This window comes from Rana temporaria, chromosome 8, assembly GCF_905171775.1.
Source record: "Rana temporaria chromosome 8, aRanTem1.1, whole genome shotgun sequence".
NCBI classification, from domain to species: domain Eukaryota; kingdom Metazoa; phylum Chordata; class Amphibia; order Anura; family Ranidae; genus Rana; species Rana temporaria.
The window spans coordinates 102,887,872-102,914,673 of NC_053496.1; the positions used below are offsets into that span (position 1 = coordinate 102,887,872).

Below are 26,802 nucleotides of genomic sequence, written 5' to 3' on the forward strand. Positions count from 1 at the left end.
TTAATGCCCTCCTTGGCTGGTCTGAGTTGTGGTGTGCGGCCGTCTCTTGACAGGTTTGCTGTTGTGCCATGTTCTTTCCATTTGATTATGATAGATTTGATGGTGCTCCTAGGGATCATCAAAGATTTGGATATTTTTTTTTTTTTTTTATAACCTAACCCTGACCTGTACTTCTCAACAACATTGTCCCTTACTTGTTTGGAGCGTTCCTTGGTCTTCATGGCAGTGTTTGGTTAGTGGTGCCTCTTGCTTAGGTGTTGCAGCCTCTGGGGCCTTTCAAAAAAGGTGTGTGTATATGTAATGACAGATCATGTGACACTTAGAATGCCCACAGGTGGACATAATTTCACTAATTATGCGACTTCTGAAGGTAATTGGTTGCACCAGAGTTTTTAATGAGCTTCATAACAAACGGGGGGTGAATATATACACACGACAATTATTTTTTTATTTCTGAAAAATAGATGTATGTATTCTTCTAATTTTACTTCACCAACTTAGACTATTGTGTTCTGATCCATCACATATAATTCAGATTTAAAAAAAAAAAAAAAAAAAACATTGTACTAAAGGCTGTAATGTAACAAAAAAAGTAAGGGGTGAATACTTTTGCAAGGCACCGTAAAGGTTATATTGTTATCACATGTGGACATGAAAAATGTCCTGAAGAAGCGCGGGGTTACCCGCAAAAACGCATTGACCCTAATAATACGCTGACTAGATCAACATTCCAACTGGGTCGCTTTGGAGATAGGTTGATGATGTAATAGGTTGACCTTGTGCACATTGAGTTATTTTTTTTTAGATCTGCGTTGTAACAACTATGGTCTCAACCTTTGTATACAATAAAGATTTGTTATTTTTAATCGATGTGTACTTACTATTGCAGGTATATACAGTATAAAGTCCCATTTCTGTGTTTTTTGTTTTTGGATTATGCAAGATAAATTCAGCCATACAAAATTATTAAAATTAAAAGAAAGAAATGCGTGAAATAAATCACTGTGTGTGTGTAATGAATCTATATTATATAAGAGTTTCACTTTTTGAATTTAATTACTGAAATAAACTTTTTGATAACATTCAATTTTTTTTAGATGCACCTGTATACTGTATGTGGGCAGTTTGCTACTCTCTGCACATTATGTCTCGTTACGCATTCAAACATGGTCTAGGCAATATTTGTGTTTGTAATTATTGTGCCAAAACCATGGTAAAACACACATTTGCCACCCCCCTTTCCGCTTGCTGGTATAAACTCTCACTAATATGGAGAATGAAGAAAGAGTACTATATTCATGATGTTCTAACTGCACAAATAACACTGGCTCAATACACACTATTTATGGACACCTCTGGATGTTGGCTTAGGATACAATACTAGGATGTAAACTTATACCACAGTCACTCCTATTTGTAATTTGTAGACCCCTGTGTACATTGTATTGGTCTTTGGTATTTTGATCTCTCTCTTTCGGGGTCTTCAGCAAGCATTTTCTATATTTTCAGCTCTGCTTCCCTCACCATGTATTCTCATTTTTCTTGGTGTAACCTCCAGATTGAATCCTAAAAGACAAATCCAAAAGGTACAGTGAGATTACCTATACTGTTCATAGTAAATGGGAAGACACAGGACTAAGTGCAGTGATCTCTTCACTAGAGTTTCTGAGAGCTGTACAAAGTATGTGGGTTATTCAAGTGGCAGCTACTAAAGCCAACATATTTGTTTTGGATGTACAAACCCTTTAAGAGAAAAACTAAAGCAGATATATTACTTGCATACATGTTTTCAATAGCGTCAGGGGAGGGTTAGACCCCCTCTCAAGCTTTTATTGCTCCTTTGCCCCCTTACTGGGGAGATTTACGCCTCTATTCGATTGCCAATTATCCAGAAAGAAAGTGAGGGGAGAATCAAAAATTTAGCCCCCAGTAAGGCTCAGTTCACACTAGTGCAACATGCACGCTGACCTTGAGAGCATATATCACACGACAAGTCATAGCTTATTTAGTGTAATGAAACGATTCGAATAGTTTCTCTGACTTAGAAAAAGGTTCCTGCACTACTTTTGGTCCGACTTCGGCACGACTTGCATTGACCTCTATTGAAGTCGTATGCAGGTCATTTCCTGAAGTCCTACTGGGATGGTAACTTTGAAGTCACGGCAGTGTGAACCAGGCCTTAGGGAAAACCTTCCAATGGAGACCCCGTTTAAGAGGAGAGGGGTGATTCTTCCCACTCCTGAAAGATTTCCTCCCGCTGTAGTGCCTCTAGGAGAGGAAGTGAATAAAAAGTTCCCCAATGGTACATAGGCAGTAAAAAAAAAAAAAAAAAAAAAAAAAAGCAGGGGTTTAAAAAACTCTTCCCTGTTCTACCCAAAACTTAAGATTCAGCTATACTGTATTCGCTTGCTGACTGCCTCAGAAAGGACTATGGCGGCAGAGCGGCGCTCCTGTGTTGGATCAAGTATCCAATTCGTGATCCAGCACTTCCAGGTAGGGGGTGCGCACGGCCACCGAGCAAGCTGTGTTGTGTATAGTCACAGCACAAGCCAATCAGTGGGTGCCAGCAAATGACTAACTGCCGGCACCCACTAATCGGAGAAGAAGTCGACAGGAAATAGCTCTGTCAATGTAAACAATACAGAGCTCTATCTTGTCAGCGGCGGTGTGCCAGCTTTCAATTCCCAAGGCAGGGAATTAAAAAACGGCACATCCCTTAGTAAAAACAGCACACAGTAAATTACACCAAGCACTATTAGGCACACATTTAACCCCTTGATCGTCCTAGATGTTAATCCCTTCCCAACTAGTGTCAATAAGTGCAGTGACTCTGTATACATCACTGATCATTGTATTAGTGTCACTGGTTCCCACAAAGCGTCCGTGTTAGTTTGCCTGCAATACTATTACATTCTTGCTACAAGTCACTTATCACCGCCATTACCAGTATAAATAAAATAAAAACATTCCAGTATATATTTATATATATATATATATATATATATATATATATATATATATATATATATATTATAATATAATATACACATATACACACACACACACCATAGTTTATAGTCACTATAACTTTCCCACAAACCAATCAATATACGCTTACTGGAATTTTTTTTACCAAAAATATGTAACAGAAAACAAATTGGCCTAAAATTTGTGAAGAAATTCTTTTTTTTTTTTTATTGGATGTGTTTTAAAGCAGAAATTTTATTATATATATATATATATATATATATATATATATATATATATATATATATATATATATATATATATATATATATATATATATATATATATATATATATATATATATATATATATATATATACATATACATATACATACACACATATATACACACATATATACAGTCCCTGACAAAAGTCTTGTCGCTTCTCTATTTTGTAGAAACTCCTGCTATTAACCTGACTTTTAATTCATCAATTGGTGTTAGAAATAGCTCATATGAAAAGCTAAAGCCCTCCCAAATGATGTTTAATGCACTGAAATAAATTAGTTTCAATGAAAAAAGATTTATCATTTAATCAAGGACAGAAAGGTCAAATTTTGACAAGACAAAAGTTTTGTCGCCTATACAGAAATTGAACAACTTTACTGAAAATCCAAAAATATGTCAGTAAATTAAGTAGTGGTGCTGTGAGATCCAAATTTAATATCTTGTATGACTTCCATGAGCTTGAAGTACAGCATCCATGCGGTTTGGCAAGGATTCGTACAATTTATTGATGAAGTCATCAGGAATAGCAAACAAAAAAGTCTTGCATGCCTCCCAGAGTTCATCAATATTCTTTGGTTTCGTCTTCCATGCTTCCCCTTTCATCCTACACCACATATGCTCAATGATGTTCATGTCTGGTGACTGGGCTGGCCAATCCTGGAGCATCTTCTTCGCCTTAAGGAACTTTGATGTGGAGATGGAAGTATGCGATGGAGCACCATCCTGCTGCAAATTGTGGCCTTTTTTATGGTTTGGAATATAAGAGGTAGCTAAGATTTCTTGGTATTTTAGACTATTGATGTTGATTTCCACCCTGCAGATCTCTTGCACACCCCCATACTGGATGTAACCTCGTAAATCTCAGCTCCATGCGGGTTCTAGTAGGTCTCCTGCAATATTTGCGGCGACTGTGGTGCAATTCAACAGAAGATTCATCCTTTTAGCAGGCTGTGGCCCTTGGCAAATGCCACAAGGATTTTCAGTTGTCTTTTGTTTAGTGTCTTTTGTTTAGTGCTGGCTTATGGGCACCGATTCGACCATGGAGGCCATTTCAAGACAGAATCCGACAAACTGTTCTGGTTGACATAGAGACTTCAGGTGACCAGGTCTCGTGGAGCTCTGCTGTAGTGGAAAATGGGCTGGCCTAGGATTTTCGAGCCAACAAACGGTCCTCTCGAGTAGTTGTTTTGCGGGGTCGGCCTGACCTGGCCTTGTACAAAACGTCTCCAGTCTCTTCAAATCTTTTTTTTATCCTCTGAACTTGACGCTGAGACACATTGAAGGTGTCTGCCACATCAGCAGTGGATCTGGTCTTCAGCCTCTTGATAATCAACACTTTAGTCTCCGGGTGAATCTTAGGCATGTTTGCAGAGGTCTAGTTGCAGTTGAGAAGGTCTAGTGTACTGGTGTTCTTTTTATACACACCTGAGACCCAATTGATCCATTATTAGTCACAGGTGAAGCTCATATAACAAGACGACAACACTTATGTCTTGGCAAAAATTGACTCAATGGGCTTTACCAAGCTGGGAATATTAGAAAACTTTTTGTCAGTTTCGTTTTGCACTGAAACATTATTACAAAAGCTGTTGGGATTAAAATGACCCATTTCTTGTAACAAAATCTTGATTACAAATATATTTTAGCGGCACTTTAGGTCAATTTGTACACAAGCGACAAGACTTTTATATATATACACACACACACACACACACACACACACACACACACACACACACATATATATATATATATATATATATATATATATATATATATATATATATATATATATATATATATATATATATACACACACACACACACACACACACATATACATATACATATACATATACATATACATATACACACACACACACACACACTCTAAAGCCCCATACACATGGTCGGACTTTTGGCCAACCAACTTCAAAATCCGCAACTTTTCGCATTTGTCCGACCGTGTGTACGTTCCATCAGACCAACTTTTTGGCCTTTCATCGGACAAAAACTTGGGTCTGCAAACGGACCAACTTTACGTCAACAAAAGTCAGATGGTGCAAAGTCCGACCGTGTGTACAGCAAACAATCGGACTTTTGGACAAAGTACAAATGCGCATGCTCAGAAGTAAAGAGCAGCCGGAAGCCTTCTGTCTAGTAAAACTAGTGTTCGTATTTGAAAAAGCACATTCGTGATGCGGCAAGTTTCAAAATCTCGAAAGCTCTCACACGAAACGTCAACTAACTATAGAGTAGCTGAAGGAACGCAACGGGTGACGTCGGAGAATTGAACTTCCTCTTTTAAACGCTCGGCAGTATGTTGAAACGTCACTACGTTCGTGTTGGTTGCCGAAAAAGTCTGAGCGTGTGTATGCTATGGGTGTGATCGGACAAATCAATTAGGACAAAAATCCAAGGGAAATTTTGTTGGATGTCCGACCGTGTGTACGAGCCTATACACACACACACACACACACACACACACACACACACACACACACTTTTCGGTCTTTTATTTTATAGCGCGAAAAAAAAAAATACTCAGTGGTGATCAACTACCACCAAAAAAAAACTATATTTTTTTTAAATGATACAAAATTACATTTGAGTACAGTATTGCATGTATGCGCAATTGTCAGTTAAAGTAAGGCAGAGCCAAAAAGTGAAAAATGGCCTGGTCATGAAGGGGGTAAATCTTTCAGGAGGTCAAGTTGGTATGTATATAATCACATATATGCACACACACACACACACACACACACACACACATCCTGCCAAGCATTTTTAAATTGTTAAAAAGAAAACAAAAAAATACTATGTACAATCTGAGTTTCATTTTAAATCATGATCTGCAGAAATGACAGAAGTGGACTGGACTCTATAGGCCACAACGTTTTCAAAAACCATACATAAGCCCCTGGTATGTTTTTGTACATGCTACATGCAGACCCATCAGCTTTGGCATTAAACCAAATTAGTACACAAGTAAAACACATCAGAAAACAAAAATGCAAATGCTTCTGGCTTTATAGAGATCTTACCATATGGTCCACACAGCATGGAGAATAACAGCAAGTACTTGATATTCTACTGATTCAGTATAGAAGAAATGTACCAATCAGGTGACACTACTCTGCAGATTACTTGTATCTATCAGAAATGACTGGCCCTTGGAGTTGTAAGAAAACGTCTGTTAACCAATATTAATAATAAAATCTTATTGAAATATGTACAGCTTTTTACATTGCCATAGCTTTATTAAAGTGTTTACAAAAATCAAGGTTATTACTACAATTATATAACGCTTGTATTTAGTGCAAACTCCCTTAGACTGAATTCCACATTTCCATGCGCTGAAATCAGTTTTTGTACCATATAGCCTTGATAAGCATTTTTTTGTGTGCGTCACACTGATCAGCATTTTTGTTTACAGGAAGAGCTAAAATAAAACATTTATTTATTTCTATAACATGCGTTGCAGCATGCTATGACGTGCTTTAATGTGTTGCATTACATTTAAATGCAGCATATTCCATTTTCACCACATTGAACAGAGCCTATTGGAAACAATGTATTTTGGCTTGGTATTGTATCAAACAATGCAGCCAATGTGGTGCAAACAGGTCCTTCCTCCCTGGAAATAACCTCAACTAGCTGCTGTCTGAACTTACACTGAGGTCAGGAGGTATTTTGGCATCTTCATACAGAAATAAAAAGAATCAGTATGATCATATGTCCTGGATGACCTTCAGATCACACCAAAGCATTTCAACAGTACTTAGATCAGGACTCTCAACTGGCCATTCTAAGATATAGAATGCAATGTTTGAACCACTTTTCTTGGTTTACTTCTTTATTTTACATCATAGTCATAGGGCATTATCCAAATGTTAAAGCTGAATTACAGGAATTCAGCTACTTTGTAAAAACTGCACGCATACCGCGATTTTAATCTTATGTAGGTGCCTGCCGCCTGGTAGACTTATCCTTATTATTCACATCTGACAGGTTTATTGGGCTCCAACAAAATAACTTCCAGAGCTTTGAGGCTGCTCGCTGTAGTCTTAGTTCCTTTAAGAACAGAGTCCCTGGAATTTCTATGCCCAGCCCCCCCCTCCTCCTGTCCATTCACAGAAGCCTTTGTATTATGTGAACTCATTCACAAAATGCAAAGGCTTCTTCTCTGCTGCTCATTCACAGAAAAGCATGAATAGCTGCTGTGTGTGCTTCCCTACCCTCAAAGCACATGCACCTAATCAGATGACATAGCAACCACATTATTTCTTTCAGAGGAAATCTGGTAATTAGATTTCTCTTAGACACAAATTAAAGAATATGTAAACCCAACACTTCATACTCCTGATATGTGCCTGCTGTACGATGTTCTCTTTGTATTGCTGCCTTCATGGGAAATCCCTGGTGTTGCTGTCAGTCCCTCTGCTTTCCTATTAAAAACTGACTTCACTAAGGCCCCTTTCACACTGGGGGGGATAAGGTGCGGTGGTGGTATAGCGCTGCCATTTTTAGCGGCGTTATACCGTCGGAATTGCGGCGGTATTCGGCCGCTAGCGGTGTGGTTTTAGCCCCCGCTAGCGACCGAAAAAGGGTTAATATCGTCCGCAATGCGTCTCTGCAGAGGCGCATTGCGGGCGGTATAGCTGCGGTTTCCCACTGCTTTTAATGGGAATGAGCGGTAGAGGAGCGGTAAACACACCACTCCAAAGATGCTGCTAGCAGGACTTTTGGAGCAGTCCAGCTAGCAGACTTGTCCCAACATGAGCCCCCCCCCCACCCCCAGCATAACCATTCACAGCTGTCGCTTCTCCTCTCCCAGCTCTTATGTAGCTGAGAACAGAGGAAATGTGATCACTTCTATTCAAAAAATAAATTTCTTTACATCTATACACACACACACACACACACACACGTTTTACCTTTCATTTAAATTTTCAACTGAATGGGTTGGTTTACAAATCACTTTAATTCATAGCGTGCCTGCACTTTTTGCAAAGTTGTTAAATTCCTGCAATTAAGCTTTAAAGATTTGGATTTTCTTGTCTTCACATTCCGCCGAACAATGTCTTGATACAAGAGGGAATTTATCAGGCCCTTAATAACCAAGCCTTCAAGGCCCCCCCGAGACCCTGAAGCAGAGCCATGTTATTCCCTTCATCACGATTGAGAATTGAGATAGGATTGGTGCAGCTTCTTGCCAAATGCAAATATACATATACAATAAATAGATAAATACACACACCAAAAAGTTAATATTTTTGTATGCTGCTATGATGTGGAACATTTTTTTTTTTTTAGCAAACCTGAGAGGGCTAGGATGTGTTTTTTTTTAATTGTCCCAGATTCTGTGGGACTGTTCTGGGATTTCAACACAATCCAAGCATCTTGATGCTCCTGAAATTCTTGCCAAGTGCCCAGCGGTGCAACCACCCAAAATTTACCTGTGAGTGCGCCTATACCAGTGGTTCACAACCTTTCTAGTCCCTTGACCCCTTGATAACATTTCCCAAATTGTGGGGACCCCTAACAGTAAAAAAAAATTGTAGCATGGGTTGTCAGCACCCAAGGCAAAACAAGCGATTTGCGTCCCTATCCCATGAAAATTTAGGGCTCCAGGAGACCCTTTAACTTGTACAGTATTAAAACCCCTTATGGTACATCTTAGGCCGCGTACACACGGTCGTTCCAAACCGATGATAATGGTCCGACGGGCCATTTCCATTGGTTCACCGCTGAAGTGGCCTGATGGTCTAAAGTGCGTACACACCATCGTTCCAAAAACCGATCGGGTCAGAACGCGGTGACGTCAAACACACGACGTGCTGAATAAAACGAAGTTCAATGCTTCCAAGCATGCGTCGACTTGATTCTGAGCATGTGCGGGCTTTGAACCGATGCTTTCTGTACTAACCATCGGTTTGGACTGATCGGGCAGCGGGCCATCGTTTCGATTTTGAAGCATGTTTTAAAATTTTGGACCGATTGGGCTATATACACGGTCGGTTTGGACCGATGAAACTGAACCTCGGTCCATTCTCATCGGTTTTGTCCGACTGTGTGTGCCTTAGGGTGTACCACTCTTTCTCTTTGTTCTCCTTTCTTTCCCTTTTTATCTCTCTCTCTCTATCCTAATTTGTTTTGTTTCCCCCATCCTTCTTCATCTCCCTTTTTCTTTGTTCCTCCCCCACTTTTCATCTCCCTTTCTATGTATTCTCTATTTTTATTCCTTCTCTTACTTCTTGGTGGTGGGGTGGGGGGGGGGGAATGGGATGAGTGGCAGTGCTGGGGAGAGTTCCGATCAGCCAACTTGGGGGCTCTTGATCAAGGTCATCTGCTGATCTGAGAACTGTAGAGGGGACTTTTAATGGTAACTATAATCACAGGTAATGTTTCTCACTGTGTCTCTGGCTTTGTGGTGTCTCGTAGCAGTGACACCTATGCTGAAATCAAAAGATAGGGTCTCCTCCAAACACTCCCACATCACATTCTTCACCAGTCAGCTGACCTCTAGTCTCTGCCCCCCAGCCAAGCTTTCAACTGAATGGGCGGCCACAGGCTCCAGGGACAACCCTGCTGGGTGTCTGCAAAAGTCCTGGGAGAGCGGTGCAGGCTTCAGGAACGGCCAATGATTTGGTGACCCCTGGCAAATCATCATTCGACCCCCGAGGGGGTCCCGACCCCCAGGTTGAGAACCACTGGCCTATACACTAGTAAAAAAAGAGCCACACGTGTGAAGTAGTCAGGCCAAGAACTGAGCGTGTCCCTATGTTGGTAGGAGGGTATTTGGTTCTGTTCTCTTTGTTGGTTCTAATCACTGCCATCATCAGGATTACTTAAAACCTGGGAAGCTTCCCAGGTATTAACCCTTCTCGGCCACTACAGCCCACTGCTCTGGTACCACCCACTGCTCTGGTACCAACCACTCCCTGATTTACCACCGCCTAGCTAAACCACGCCCCACTAACCATGCTTTAAACTTTTCCCTGACACCCAACCCCACTTCCCAAGCAAATTTAAAATAATAAAAACTGTATGTTATAGCATAACAGAAATACAAAAAGCAGGTGAGGGCTGAAATGTTACATGGAAACTTTCTTTAGGGTACGCAGTAAATAATAACCCCAAAAATATAAGATAGTTTACTTTTACCAGCCTGATCACTTAACATATAAATGCAATGACTCAAGTGGAATTTTCAGTTCTCTGTTCTATTTATTGGATTCTCACATTTTCCATGGCTTGGATCAGAGAATATTTGCCTCCTAGGCTCCCTATGGCAAACAACCAACATCACACCTACTACTAAAATGTTAGAGGTGTTCCCATGTGGCGGAGCTATGCTGGAGGAAAAACAATACTCAAGAGGTCTACATGGCTTCTAAAACAAGCTTTACACAAATTCAGGGAAGAACTTTTGATCTGCTAAACAATCATACTTGTCTGTCATACATTTTCCGAACTCCTTTAATTCCCTACTCGGTCTACTGCCTCCTACTCCCACTTCCAGCTTGTTGTCTGAAGACTTTACCCCATAGATTTCTTCCTCCAAATAAATCTGACAACATATGAAATGTTTGCTCTGTACAACCTGTGTGAGTCAGACCAAACTCTTCCTCTGTGACATCACTCCCTATACTGAACCATATTACTACCTGTATAGCTGATCCTATTCTCTGCGGTCTCCTTCCTTATCTCCGCTTACTCTCCATTGATGAAAGGCATCTGGGCCGATTTTGGTTTGCTCGGGTAAAAGCAAAATTTATTTTCATTGCAAAATATGTCTTTTGGCACAAGTTATTAATCTGATCCCATTTATAAGAAATAAACATTACAGCACCGCCCGGCCATCATCACACTTCATAACAAATAACTGGTGCAAGCTTTCTATGTTTTTACCATCATAATTTGTAGAATCCTACTGGAACTATGGGTTGCTCAAAGTATATACCAACATTTTATTTATAGCTGAAATACCTGTATTTATGTTCTTTGGATAATATGAATTAATTCAATAACATGTTTTCAGTGCTCAGATAGTTAGGCCCCTTTCACACGGACACGTTTTTCTGGCGGTTTACTGCTAAAAATAGCGCTGCTATACCGCCTGAAAAAATTGTGCCCTGCAGTCTTCAGTGTGAAAGCCGAAGGCTTTCACACTGAAGCGGTGCGCTAGCAGGACCGCTCCAAAAGTCCTGCTAGCCGCATCTTTGGAGCGGTGAAGGAGTGGGGTGTTTACCGCTCCTATACCGCTCCTTCCCATTGAAATCTGCACAGGCGCATTGCCGGCGGTATTAACCCCTTTTTTGGCCGCTAGCGGGGGTTAAAATCGCACCGCTAGTGACCGAATATTGCGGTAAATACAACGGTATTGCGCCGCTATACCGCATTCGCACCTCCAATGCCCCTTCGTTTTTTTGTTTTGTTTTTATAAAAATAACAAACATGTTATACTTACCTTCTCTGTGCAGCGGTTTTGCACAGAGCAGCCCCAAATTTCTTCTTCTGGGGTCCTACTACCATTGAACAGATCTGATTAGGACAGCCAACACTATATCATGCATCACTTGTTGCTGATCTGTGGGGCAAGATTTGTGAAATGCTTCTACAGGATGCCATTAAAATCTGGAGGTGTATTAAACACATTGGCACCCCACATATAATGTGGGGCCCCTGTCCATAAGATGCTGCACATCCCGTTGAGATGAGGGTGTTCTTCAAAGTGGACTTTAGTGAAAATTGAAACGCCTGTGGATTTTGGGGCTTCTGAGGTGCCCCGTAGCAATCTTTGGTAAAATGAATTGCAAGGACGAGCACTATACAATATTTTGTTAGTAGGTGTGCTTTAAGAAATGGCCTTAATAGTACATTTTGCTTACAAGAGTCATTAAAAAAAACCCTAAGCGGTTTTAAGTCAATCCTATATGTTTAGCCATCATTAGAGGAAAAGAAAAGATGGAGGTAGAGAAGGAAGCAGCTGTCAGTGGTAAGGGTGACTGCACTGAGAGACTCATAATCTGCCCATGACCTTGCAGAGGATTTTGCTATAGTCAGTCATTCTGCTACAAACTCTCGGGTTTAGCCTTTATTGTGACTATTCTTCACTGAATGTAGACTACTGAAAGATTACCACAAATAATATTGTTTGTTAATTGACATTCAGAATCTGCAAATGTAAAAAAACAGATCCTTTCCATAAATGTACATTTTCCTGAATGCACTCACAATGAAAGTGTTTTAGGACAGCTTTCAAGTCTCATTTACAGCTAAAATCCTGCCTTACCTCCCGTCTCTCCTGTACTAAATCCACTCCGATTTTAGTGCACACTATAAGCTTCTCACAGTGTGCATTGGAAGTTGCAGCAAATCAGACAGAGCCATCTAATTTCCTGTCTTGAGGACATCAAGGATCATCTAGATCTTTTCTCCCCAGCTTTATCATCCTGGCCCACTATATGCATTCGCTGTATTTTTCTTTAAATCATGGAGGCTCAGCGTCACATATGAGAAATACTGTAGCTTATGTTTTTTATTTTTTTATTTAAGGAAACTGTATAGCAGGGGTTGGCAAGCCATTGATTGCGATCGGCTGGTCGACCGTGGGAAGCCAACAGGTGGATCATGACCACGGCTCTGCCTCCCTCCAGCGCTCTCGTTCACTGCCGAGCGGGATGCATCATAGTGCTGAATGGAGGGTGGGGTTGGGGCGGCTGCCTCAGTGATTGGTTGCCATGAAATGTTTAACTCCGGAAGCTCCCACCTAGCATTATACCGCCTCCTGATCTCCGCTGTACCCACTCTGCCAGGTAGGAAGTGCTACCTACACAGCACTGTGTGTATGTGGGGGGGGGGGGGGTGGTGTGAAGGGGACAGGGGAGACACTGTTGGAGGGGGGACAAAGAATACTACAGCGAAGGGGGGGGATTGTAATGAGAAATGGACAGAGGACACTACTTTGGGGATGGGGAGGCAGAGGATACTGCTTTCAGAGGGCTGAGGGGCACAGGACACTTTGTGGGGGGGCAAAAAAAGACACTGCTATTGGGGGGGGGGCATGTGAATGGGGGCAGAGAACACTTTTTTTTGAGGGGGGGGGGGTTATACTGTAGGGGACGGGGAGTAGTGGACACTACAGTGGGGAGGGTGATGTAAAGGGGGCAGAGGGCACTGTGTTGGGGGGTACAGAACACTGCCTTTGATTTTTTTTTTTTTATAAGGGCACCTAGTATCAAAACCCCCCAGGGGATCTTTGCTTTCCTCCATGTTGTCCAGGTAGATCCCAACCTCTGAAAGGTTGCCTACCCCTGCAGCACCCTGCTGGGCCCTATCACAAGCCACAATCTGCATGTATTGCAAAGAGAAGCACAGAGACTTATGTACCATTTGCATGGGCATTTTGCCATGAATCCACCGATTCCTGCTGTTGGGACTGACAGCTATGTACAAATAGCCTGCTGTGTCCAGTCGCAAACACCATATGTAATTGCTGGCTATGCAATCAGGAAAGAATAGCTGCAGCCGCCAATAACCTGTCATTGCAGTGTACAAGCTCAGCGGAGGCGGCTATCCATACGAAGTTGTCAATCCCAGCAGCAATAATCAGTAGATTCCTGACTCTAGCATTGGCAGCGTGACAAAGTGCCCATGCCGCCTCTGATGTAACAGGATCTGAAATAAGGTATGTAACAAAACAAACGTTTTATTAAATAATTTCATATGCATATTATTGAAAAATCAATAAAAGCAAAATGAGTATAAGCAGAATAAACTTCAACAACAACAAATGGTTTCCAGAGAGCCATCCCTCCGGTTCTTTTGCTCCCACAACGGCTGGCATTTACAATGTTTCCCTGTCCTGGAATAACAAAAGTTTATTGTTGGACTGTTTGTTGGCGAATGTAGCATTCAGCTTTTAGTACCCATTCACACTGCAGAACACGTGGTAATGTACACACATAGGTGAGAATGGGTCCCTATAGCTTACCTAAACTGCAACACACATGTGAAACAGACATTCGAAACATAATAGGATTTCTACTTTAACCACTTGACCACTGGGTACTTAACTCCCCTTAATAACCAGACCAATTTTCAGCTTTCGGTGCTCTCACAATTTGAATGACAATTACTTAGTCATACAACATTGTACCCAAATAAAATTTTCGTCCTTTTTTTCACACAAATAGAGCTTTCTTTTGGTGTTTTTTAATCACCGTTGGGTTTTTTATTTTTTGCGCTATAAGAGAAAAAAGACTGAAAATTCTGTAAAAAAAAAAATGTGAAAGATGAAGTTACGCAGTGTAAATTGATACCCAACATGTCACGCTTGAAAATTTCACCCGCTCGTGAAATGGCGACAAACTTTAACCCTTAAAAATCTCTATAGGCAAAGTTTAAAAAAATTCTACAGGTTGTATGTTTTGAGTTAAAGAGGAGGTCTAGGGCTAGAATTATTGCTCTCACTCTACCGATCATGGCGATGCCTCACATGTGTGGTTTGAACACCGTTTTCATATGTGGGCGCTGCTCACATATGCGTTCGTTTCTGCACGCAAGCTTGTAGGATGGGGCGCAATTAAAAAAAATAATATATTTTTCTTATTTTACCATTTATTTTTATTTTTTACACTGGTCTTTAAAAAAAAAAAAAAAAATGTGTGTCACTTTTATTCCTATTACAAGGAATGTAAACATCTCTTGACAGGACCTCTTAAAGGGGAGGTTCACCCTAAAAACGACTTTCTAGTATTACAATGGCCCCCCACATTACAATACAATTATGCCTATTATGTTTTTTTTTATGCTGTACATACCTTGGAACAGCTAATTCACCCGTGGCTTCCGGGTTGCGAGTCCCGCGGGAGTGGGCGTTCCTAACTTGCTGGTGATTGACGTGATGACCAAAAACGAGCTCCCCCCGTCACGTAAGCTGCGTCACGATTGGCGAAAGGAGCCGAACGGCGAGTCTGCGCTATACTGCCCCTGCGCACCACCGTTCGGCTCCTTTCGGCAATCGTGACGCAGCTTATGCGACGGGGGGGGGGGGGGGAGCTCGTTTTTGGTCATCGCGTCAATCACCAGCAAGTTAGGAACGTCCACTCCCGCGGGACTCGCAACCCGGAAGCCACGGGTAAATTAGCTGTACCAAGGTATGTACAGCATAAAAAAAACACAATAGGCATAATTGTATTATAATGTGGGGGGCCATTGTAATACTAGAGTCGTTTTTAGGGTGAACCTCCCCTTTAAATATGAGATCTGGAGTCAAAAAGACCTCAGATCTCATATTTAAAAGAAGGAATATAAAATAAAAAATTTGTCATTTGGAAAAAAAAATGGCCCTTTAAGAGCTATGGGCGGAAGTGACGTTTTGACGCAGCTTCCGCCCTCCTATGGTATAGAGACGGGTGGGAGCCATCTTCCCCTCACTCGTCTCCATACCCAGCCAGCAGAAGGACCCGATCACCAAAGCCACTGCCGACGGCTCCGGCCAGCAGCGGAGGGGGGCCCTCTGCCGCCGCAGATGAAAGTGATCTTGCGGTGAATCCACCGCAGCGACCACCATTATCGGAAACCGGACCACCTGCTGAAGAAGAGGATACCTGGGTTATGGCAGCTAGCTGCTGCCATAACTAAGATATCCCTCTTCAAACAGCCGACGTATATCAGCGTTCAGCGGTCCAGAAGTGGTTAAAGGCCAATTTCTAGCACCTGAAACCTGCCTCAGAGTGACAGCAGCCCAAAAGTCACCAGCTACGGTATTTATAGCTGATGATTTTTACTTACTGTAACTTTAACTGTATTAGCATCACTGGATATCAGTGGCAGCAAGGCCCCTTTCACATGAGGCGTATTTCAGGCGTTTTAGCGCTAAAAATAGCGCATAACACCTGAAATAATCCTGCCCCAGCAGTCTCAATGTGAAAGCCAGAGGGCTTTCAGACTGAGGCGATGCGCTGGGGGGGAGGGAAAAAAAAATCTCCTGCAAGCAGCATCTTTGGAGCGGTGAAGGAGCGGTGTGTATACCGCTCCTTCCCATTGAAAACAATGGGACACTGTGGTAATACCACACCGCTAGCGCCGAATACCGCCGCAATTGCGATGGTATAGCGCTGCTAAAAATATTGGCGCTATACCGTCACCGCACATCCTGCCCCAGTGTGAAAGGGGCCCAAGTCTTTTCCAATGTCAATATTGCAGTCCCATTTGTTTATATATATATATAATTATATATAAAATAATAATAATAAATAAAATATTCTAGTATATACATCGTTTGTAAGCGCTATAAAAAAAAAACTCACATAAAACATTTTACACCTATTGGAATTTTTTTTTAAATTAAAAAAAAGTGTAGCAGAATGTTTTAGCCAAAATGTATGACGAAATTCGATTTTTTTTTAATTGGATATGTTTATTAGCAGAAAGTAAAAGTTATTTTTTCAAAATTTTCTGTCCTTTTTAAATTTGGATTTCAAAAAATAAAAAGCTACATAACAAATCCCAGTGTGCGGAAAATATTTGGGTACAGTGTTGCATGACCGCACAGTTACCAGCTAAAGTAGCGCACCTCTGAAAAGCAAAAAAAATGGCCTGGTCATGAAGGTGGCAAAACCTTGCGGAGGTGAAGTGGTTAAAGACTACAAGGAGTTTATGCAGGCATAAGAGTTTACATAACACAACTCCAGCCGTGTTGCACCGCCACAATGAAGAGAGAGACGGACAGGAATGGTGGATCAGAGGAAAAATCCCAAGCTGTGTATTTCTAAGGCTCAGAAGACAAGGCACAGTGCAGTGTGCAGGAATTTCTGGTGCTTCCAGGAGAAAGGTCACCCAAGGATAGATAGCCTTCTCCTCCAGCTGAGTCACCACGCCAAGTGGGGTGGATCCATTCTAATGCAAGATAAGCACGGAAAGTGCAGCCTTTTCTTATTTTGTTTATAATAACGTAAATAAACATCTTTCTTGAGTTATTTTCACAAGCGATTACAGAATTCCTTTGAGTTCTACTTCCCAGCCCTAAAGCTAGCTCTACCAGCTGTACAGGAACGCGGAGGTAGCTGTCACTGCAAAGTCTATGCCCCGAGGGGAGGAAAAGCTGAGCCGCCAATCACAAGACAGATCAATTGTACCATGGAAACATATGTCAAGGGGAAACTTGTTTCTGTCTCAAGAGACAATTTAGCCATACCTGGAGGCATATTTGCAGCTTATCTGTAGGCATTAAACTCAAAACCAAAAAGTTTATATATCACAGCTTACCAATAATTAGATGTGGGGGCTGTCCTCACTCTGGATGAAGGAGCACAGGGGGGTACTCTTGGACAGCAGTGTTGTCAGTCGGGGGGGCGGGGGTGTACTCAAATAAGATTGGCGTCCTTTTTTCCCCCCACAAATAGAGCTTTCTTTTGGCGTTATTTGATCAACTCTGCAGTTTTTATTTTTTGCACTATGAACAAAAAAAAACCTGACAATTTGGGGGGGGGGGGGGGGGGGATTGGAACTTTCTGCTAAATAAATTATATATAAATATATATATATATATATATATATATATATATATATATATATATATATATATATATATATATATATATATATATATATATATATATATATATATATATATATATATAAAGATTTTTTATATAATCAATTTAGGCCAATATGTATTCTGCTACATATTTTGATATAAAAAATCCCAATAAGCGTATATTGATTGGTTTGCGCAAAAGTTATAGGGTCTACAAACGACAGGATAGATTTAGGGACTTTTATTTACTAGGTTCTGTAATGGTTTTGCACAGAGAATTGTTACTTTCACTGTTTCACAGTATGAATGAGCCCCTTATAGTAGCAATTATCTGCTCTGTTTGTACTATAAAGGGCTAATTTTACTTTTTTTTGTTTAACCCCCTTATGACAGATGATAAAAAAAAGGAACCATGCTGCTACTAAACATCTTTCATACGGGGCAGATCTGCTCAGTGGGGAATCGTTCCGGTGATCTCCGCTGAGCCGGCGGATGACAGGCCCGTCGCTGCTCACTGAGCGCGGAGGAACCTGTCAGAGCCTTGCTGATCTCTATGGGGAGATGGAATGAAAACGGACAGCCTGTCTGATCATCCGGATGGCAGACGTATCGCCATATGTCCTTCTTGAGTGGATCAGATGGCAGCCGGGTGTCAGCTGACACATCTCTGCTGTCATCCGCCTGCCCATAGGAGTCAATGGATGGCTCGGATTCGCCTAAAAAATCGTCAGGCAGCTCCGAGCGGGCATGTGGTGTGAAAGGGGGCCTTAGGTCTTGTTCACACCTATGCGTTTTCTGCAGAAACACACTATAGTTCATTTAACATGGTTTCATATGGGACACGTTCACATATATGTTTTTTTCAGCCGCTGTGTATGTGGAAAGGGTCAGGACTTTTTAAACTTAACATATTAACAAAATTATACACCACACTTTAAAGGTTATTATCCGATTAATCGAAACAATAAATCGGCCAACTAATCGAGTATGAAAATAATCGTTAGTTGCAGCCCTGTATATTAAAACACTGGCAATGAAGGAGAATTTTAAATTTCTATACGCTTACACACCTTTATTCGCGACTATATTCAACATTACTCAGGTCTTTACATGCTGTGGCCGGTCAACAAGTTCCTGAGTAAATTATGATGCCTGTGTTGCTAGGGGGTCTTAGAATCCTTCAGACAAGAATGGGACAACATTCCTCTCCCAAAACTCAAGCAACTGCTTTCCGAAGTTCCCAAACATGTACAGAGTGTTGATAAAAAAGAGGGGATTCTACATGGTGGCACACATGGAAAACTGTCCCAATTTTTTAAGGGTTGCTGCCAAATTCAAAACTTTCTTTTGTTTTTTAAAACGGTGCATTTTCTCAGTTTAAACATTTGATATACATTTTCTAATCGGGATTAAAATGTGGGTTTCTGAGATTTGTAAATCATTGCATTCTGTTTTTTTGTAGATTTTTTAGTAAAGGTTTGTTAAAAAAAAAAAAACCCTAACATGTCATACTTACCTCAACTGTACAGGTTTGTTTTGCACAGAGTGGCCCCTGCTCCTCGTCTTTTGGGGCCCCTTGGCTCCTCCCCGCAAGCGCTAACCCCCTTCTGGGATGCACTCTCCCAAGGGGGGTTAGCTTGCGGGCGCGTTCCCGTGTCATACAGTGGTGGCCATAGCCAGCAAGTGTATCACTCAGCCTCGCCCCCCGTCATTGATTTGATTGACAGCAGCGGGAGCCAATGGCTGCGCTGCTATCAATCATCCAATAAAGAGCCGAGAACAGCCAAGAAGACAGGGCCGATAAGCCAGCACGTTCATGATGTAAGCATCGGATGTTTTTTTACCTTAAAGGATCACTAAAGGAAAACATTTTTTTAGCTAAATAGCTTCCTTTACCTTACTGCAGTACTGGTTTCATGTCCTTATTGTTCGTTTTTGCTTTGAAGTAGCTGTAATTCTGCTGTGATCTCCACACTTCCTGCTTGTCTGGCTCCTTATAACCACAGTACTGGGAGCTTTCTCACAGTGGTCTAAGACCCCATTCACACCTAAGCGACAAAACGCCCGACGCGGGACGCTTCTGTCGCTAGAGGGGAGAATTCCCATTGCCGTCTATGGAGATGGTTCACATCTCATAGACGCGCAACGCCTGTCGCCTGAAAAAAAGTCCCGGACCCTTTTTTTCACGCGACAGGCACGTTTTCCCATAGACAGCAATGGGAATACTTTAGAAAAAAAAATGAAACATTTGTAATTGCGGCAAATCTGCCGCTACACGCGAATGCGGCTGTCGCTTAGGTGTGAATGCAGCCTAAGCTGTCATTACTGTGTGTCTAAAACTCTTCAGAACCAATCAGATTCATTTTAAAAACAAAACACTGCCCTGGATTTGTTTGTTTTTGTTCTGTGGGTCTCTTTACTTCACAGAAACATGAAACCAGTTTAAAAACGAAAGTGAAACTAGAGGCCCATTATATGATTGAATTTAATCTATTTTTAATCATTTTTAAAAGGAATCAGTTAACTTTTATGTCTCTATACCCTGTAAACAGTCATTTCAGCAAAAAAATGTTATTCCTTTAGTGACCCTTTAATGAATAGGATGCATTAAGGTGAAAAAACGGGAATCTTTACAACCCCCTTTAAATACTGCTTTAAAGCAAAGCTCACATACAAAATATAATAACAGAAGCCAATATTGCACTACCTAAACAAGATGCTTTTCCTGCTTTAGAATTGTAAAGATCCTTACACACATTATCCACACTACTGCAACACATGGAAAGGCAACAAACTTTAGTGCTTCAAAAGCACATGCATCAGAATGCACAACACAATACTATGCCCTGTGGTGTGCTGCATAAAAAAATGGTGTATGTTCAATTATCAGTCTGTTCTGGTGCGTCAGCAGCCATTCAAATAGATAGACTGCCTTAACACCACGCGCGTTAACACTAGAACGGAAAGGAAATATGTGAATGGATCTTTAAAGTAAAAAGCACTTTAATAAAAAAAAAAAAAAAAAAAATTGAGATATATAGATATATATATATATATAAATAAAAACACACACACACACACACACTTTGAAAAAGTATTTGCCCACATTCTGATTGTTTATTTTTTTGCACATTTGTCACATTTAAATTACACAGAACAAACAAATGTTATAATGCAAAGACAAATCCAAATAAAAACAAAATGCAGTTTTTAAATGATGGTTTCATTTATTAAAGCAAAAAAGCTGTCCAAACCTGCCTGGCTTTATGTGAAAAAGTAATTGCCCCCTAAACCTAATAACTGGTTGTGCCACCCTTGGCAGCAACAACTGCAATCAAACTTTTTGCGATAACTGCCAATAAGTCTTTCACGTTGCTGTGGAATCATTTTGGCCCACTATTTGAAGAATTGTTTTTATTCAGCCACATTGGAGGGTTTTCCAGCATGAACGGCCTGTTTAAGGTCATAATACAGCAACTCAATTGGATTTAACCCCCGGCTTTGACTAGGCCACTCCAAAACCTAAATTTTGCTTTGTTTGAACCATTTGGAGGTGGACTTGCTGTTGTGTTTTGGATCATTGTCCTGTTGCATAATCCAAGTGCACTTGAGGTCACAAACTGATGGTTGGACTTTCTCCTTTAGGACTTTCTGGTAGAGCTCCGAATTCATGGTTCCATCAATTATGGCAAGGTTTCCAGGTCCTGAAGTTGCAAAGCAGCCCCAGACCATCACGCTACCACCACCATGTCTGACCATTGGTATGATGTTCTTTTTCTGAAATGCTGTATTTGTTTTATGCCAGATGTAACGGGATGCACACCTTCCAAAAAGTTAAATATTTGTCTCATCAGTCCACAGAATGTGTCTTTGGCCTTGCAACTCTCCCATGGATGCCATTTTTGCCCAGTCTCTTTCTTATAGTTGAATCATGAACACCGATCTTACCTGAGGCAAGTGAGGTCTGCAGTTCTTTAGATGTTGTTCTGGGTTCTTCTATGACCTCCTGGATGAGTCGCTGTTGTGCTCTTGGAGTCATTTTGGTTGGTTCGGCCCCTCCTTGGAAGGTTCACCACTGTTCCAAGTTTTCCAAATTTGTGGATAATCGCTCCCCTCATGGTTCACTGGCATCTGAAAGCCTTAGAAATGGCTTTGTAATCCGTTCCAGACTTATACATGTCAATGACTTTGTTTCTCATCTGTTCTTGAATTGCTTTAGTTCTCGGCATGATGTGTTGCTTTTTGAGATCTTTTAGCATGCTTCACTTTGTCAGACACCTTCAGGCCCGAGTGTGGCAAGTGAAATTTAACTCTGCTTTCCAAAAAATTGATGTTAATCACAGTTCATTCATGATTCAGCATGAGAGGGGGCAATTACTTTTTCCCAGCACTGTATTATAAGAGATAGATAGGATAGATACTGGCCAAAAAAATAAAAAGGTGGTCATTACAGTGAAAGCAGACACCCCTCCCCCATCCCCATTTAGCAGCCAATTTGGGAAAGGAGTCATTTTCTTTCCAGCATAATGGATTTACAATTTGGGCCCCTTGCACACAACAAATTCCAGCATTCTTCTTCCAGCAGGGAAGCCCGGGTGCTGCATAAAGCCACCCACTGAAATGAATGTCTGTGAGCGGCTGTATTCAGGTATAAGAGGAAACAATTATAGTGTATTGACATATTCCAAGAGAAAAAAAAAAAGTATTACTAGAATACAACCGTATGTTATACGAGTGTTTACATGAGTACCGTCATATACCTAAGAACAGTTACACAGCTATTCATGTCTGTCAGACACTATACAAGCACCTGGGTTCCCTGCGTGGGGGAAATACACTGGAATTTACTGGGCTCAGGGTCCCCAAGTGCATCAGCCCCTGACTGTCACTTTAAGGCAGGCCATAGATTATGCAATTTGCCATCCTGCAACCACAGGCTCCTTGATTCCCCCCATCAACACAGTCAGTGCCTCCACAGAGCTGTTGTATTAGATGGGGTAGGAGAAACCAGGGTGGATAAAAATGCATACTCATTCAATGAATCCAAGCTCTGCAAGCTAAGATAACATGCACTGCATTGATGCATTCACTCAATTTCACAGTAACCATGAGATAAAACAAAGTTCAGGAATATTCCTTATCCCATTGTTTTGAAAAACTATGTGCACTGCAAACTGTATGATGGAACCAGTTCTGATGTTGCCGTTTTACTAACCTGACAGCATGTTATTCTAAATAGGAAACCTATATTGTGTTTGAAAATACTTACCTGAACCCGGACTTTCCAGCGACGGGGACGAGCACACCGGCTCCAGACACTGTCTCGGGTCCTGATTTGATAAATTGATAGCAGCGCAGTCCCGCTGCTGTCAATCAAATTCAATGATGTGGAAGCCAGGGGGCAGGGCCAAGTCCTGCTGTCTGTGTCAATAGATGCAGCAGGACTCAAGGGAGAGCGACTCTCCAACGGGGCACTCGAAAGAGGAGGAGCCAGGAGCGCCGCTGAGGGACTCCAGAAGAGGATCGGGGCCACTCTGTGCAAAACCAACTGCACAAGGGTGGTACGACATGTTTGTTTTTGTTATTTTTAAAAAACGAGACTTTAGATATCCTTTAAAGATTCTAACTACCAGAAAGAATGAGTCCTTACATTTAAAGAGCACCTGTCATTTCGGAACCATCATGGCGACGCCTGTTAGCGGGCATCCACTCACCTGTTGCCACCAAATCCCTCACCTTGTTGTGTCACTGTCGCATCACCAGCCATCCCATTAAAGTGAATGGGACTGTCGGCGAGTCAACAGCGGGTCAGAGGAGTAAATGACAGTTGCTCTTTAAAAATTATGATACAAAACAAGTTGCTTTAAATTAAAGCGGATGTGCCAGTATAAAAAAAATATTAAAAGCCAGCAGGTACAAATACTGCAGCTGCTGACTTTTAATATTAGGACACTTACCTGTCCTGGAGTTCAGCGCTGTCCGTAGCAGAGGATGAGCGATCGCTCGTCTCTCTGCTGCTCCCCCCGCCATCCTCAGTGAGGGAACCAGGAAGTGAAGCGCTCCGGCTTCACTGCCCGGTTCCCTACAGCGCATGTGCGAGTCGCGCTGCGCCCGCCGATTGGCTCACACGCTGTGTGCTGGGAGCCGAGTGTTCCCAGCACACAACGGGCGACAGGAAAACCCGTCTTTTGCCCGTAGCGTGTGGCCGGAAGTGGGTGCAAATACCTGTCTTTAGACAGGTATCTGCACCCCCCTCCCCCATGAAAGGTGTCAAATGTGACACCGGAGGGGGGGGCGGGTGCCGATCAGCGTGAGTTCCACTTTAGGGTGGAGCTCCGCTTTAAGCCTATTTACTAGTAATTTAGTTTGTGATTTAAACTGACTTGATTTAAATCAAATCCACCCTGGATATCCTTTCCCACTTCCGGGAGTCCCTGCCACGGAGCCGTGACGTCACCGCAGGGCTCGCCCCTCCTCCCCCAGCCCAATAGGAGTGGGGCCTCGCGCATGCGCAGTAAAGTTCCCAGCGTGAAGCCAAAAGGCTACACTGCCGGGTTCCGGACCCGCAATGGTGGCGTAGCACCCATTGCGGGTGCCGAAATCGCTGGACTCCAGGACAGGTAAGTGTCCATTTATTAAAAGCCAGCAACTGCAATATATAGCTGCTGGCTTTTAATGCTTTTATTTTATTTTATTTTTTTTAGGCGCCTTGAGGCGATTAAGTTTGCATTTGTTGCGCTATATAAGTTTCTCACTCACTCACTCACTCAGAGGAACACCCCTTTAATGCATAGGATGTATATTGAAGGGGACGAGCATTACATTTGTAATACATATAAATAAAGGCGCGTTATGTAATGAATGTCGTTTAATAGATACACCTTGTATATTGTCAGCACTATATAAATACCTATAATAAATAAAATCACAAAAACACAATTACAATCAGCCACACGGTTTCTATCATGCCGTGAACATCCTACAAAATAAGACAACATGGCGGCCGCGAACAAAGAACCCACCTTTCATTTTCACCGTAGGAGAATTGGGACCTGCGGATTGTTTGCGCCATCCTCTCCAATTCTGACAGAGACTTTCTGCCTCCGAGATAAAGGAACATAACGAGTCCTCCTCGAAGCGGTCCGAGTCTTCAAAGGAAAACCTTTCCCCGTCCTCCCACTCTGCAAACATGAGTTCCATCACATCCAAGGGTGTAAGCCAGGAGGCGCCTTGAGAACTTTACACAGGGAACAGGTGAAGAGCAGAGGGATAAAAGATTTTCAGAGGCACCCGTGGCCGTCCCGGGCAAAAAAAACACCAAAAAGTAATTTTAGCTTATGGAAAAATAACTAGAATCTTACACCTTATTACATCGCTGGCAAAAATAGTCTTTCCTCTGTAGCAGTCTCGCATATTTGATATCGGAGAAAGGAAAGTTCCCCACACTAAATCCGCTGCACTTTATAACATTTGTGCTTTTCCATAAAAATATACTGTGCTCCTTTAGGGGGGACTTTGTTCAAGTTTCTAGTGAATACAAAACAGACATCAATAAATGGGGGGGGGGGGGTGACTATTAGAACCTGGGAGGGGACACGAGGAAGGAAGACGGGCTTCCCTTCCTAGAGTCTGGGATTGTGTGCCCAAGGGCCAGCATGGTTCAACATCTACACAACCAAATCCTGAGCCCCCCGATTGTAACGATTATATAATATAATAATGGGTTAAAGGGGAAAAATAAAATGCCCACAAAAATGCAAAGGGGTTATTATGAAGTATCTGGACTGCTTGGACGAGGATGTCAAATGAAAGAAAATTGGGAAGGATCTTCATAAAATCATAAGATGACATCTAGTGTCCATAGATCTCTAGATTATTGTTTGCACCCCCAGCATCTACAATCAGCCAGCCCACAGAAGAAAAGGATGGGGGTGACTCTGTGCCAGGGATGATGGCAGAGCCCTGAGGATTCCTCCTCCCTTGCCCTCTTTGTTCTCCTCTTCTTTTGTTTCCTTTGCCTGGCTGGGCACACAGGAGGCTGCAGCAGCAGCACCCCAGACGAGGTGACACACGGCGAGCCCAGGCCTCCCTCAGGGAATCTGTCAGCTGCTTCTCACTAAACAAAAGCCCCCCCCTGCTGCTGCTCTTCCCACTGGACACAATGCCCCCGTGTGGCCGGGCCGGGTACGCCGAGTCCTCTGGCCTCCTCCTGTTCCCTATGCGGGGCGCCTCGTCAGACTGCACTCCGGGTCAGAGTCTCCATCCGTCCTATGGCCAGCCCTCCCCCGCCTGCCTTGGCTTTCTCTCCCCGGCTCTACCTGGGGACAGCTCGATCAGCTGATCTCCGCTTCCGCTCTCCGCCTTCCGGCGTTCTTCACCACAGAGGGGGCTGAGTGTGCGGTGGATGAGGACGGGAAGCGCCGCTCTATAGTGACTTTGCTGTTCTATGGTACGAGGAGGACCCGGAGCCTGCATCTGTGTTTCTAAATAGAAAATGTTTGCCATGAACACTCTGCAACATGCAGGGCTCTATGAAATGTACTCGCATGTCTGTACATTTATTCATCAGTTTTATTCTACATTTCACCCGAAAAAATATTTTTAACCTTAGATTAATGCTCATTTTGCCAAGGGGAATCGGGTAGTTTTTTTTTTAAATCTAAGCAGTACTTACCGTTTAAGAGAGCGTTCTTCTTTGCCGCTTCCGGGTATGGTCTTCGGTACTGGGCGTTCCCATTTGATTGACAGGCTTCCGACGGTCGCATACATCGCGTCAATAGTAGCCGAAAGAAGCCGAACGTCTGTGCGGCTCTATACGGCGCCTGCGCACCGACGTTCGGCTACTTTCAGAAAATAGTGACGCGATGTATGCGCCTGTCAGAAGACTGTCAATCAAATAGGAACGCCCAGTCCCGCAGCCCATACCCGGAAGCGGCGGAGAAGATCTATCTCTAAAACGGTAAGTACTGCTTAGATTTAAAAAAAACTACCCGATTCC

At 42.3% G+C, this 26,802-nt stretch overlaps 1 protein-coding gene across 6 annotated transcripts in view; it reads right to left on the reverse strand.

The window, feature by feature from the left end:
• The window catches only part of ZSWIM8 (zinc finger SWIM-type containing 8), a 137,059-nt gene extending 110,866 nt beyond the window's left edge, over positions 1-26,193 (reverse strand). For 3 of the 6 annotated variants that reach the window (XM_040320443.1, XM_040320439.1, XM_040320441.1), the window contains exons 1-2: positions 24,827-26,116; positions 1,525-1,566 (exon numbers count right to left, since the gene is read on the reverse strand). In XM_040320443.1, the coding sequence (XP_040176377.1) occupies positions 1,525-1,566; positions 24,827-25,004 (220 nt within the window). In that variant the 5' untranslated portion in view covers positions 25,005-26,116. The other 3 variants (XM_040320444.1, XM_040320442.1, XM_040320440.1) reach the window with 2 other exon arrangements.
• Positions 26,194-26,802: the final 609 nt, after the last annotated feature.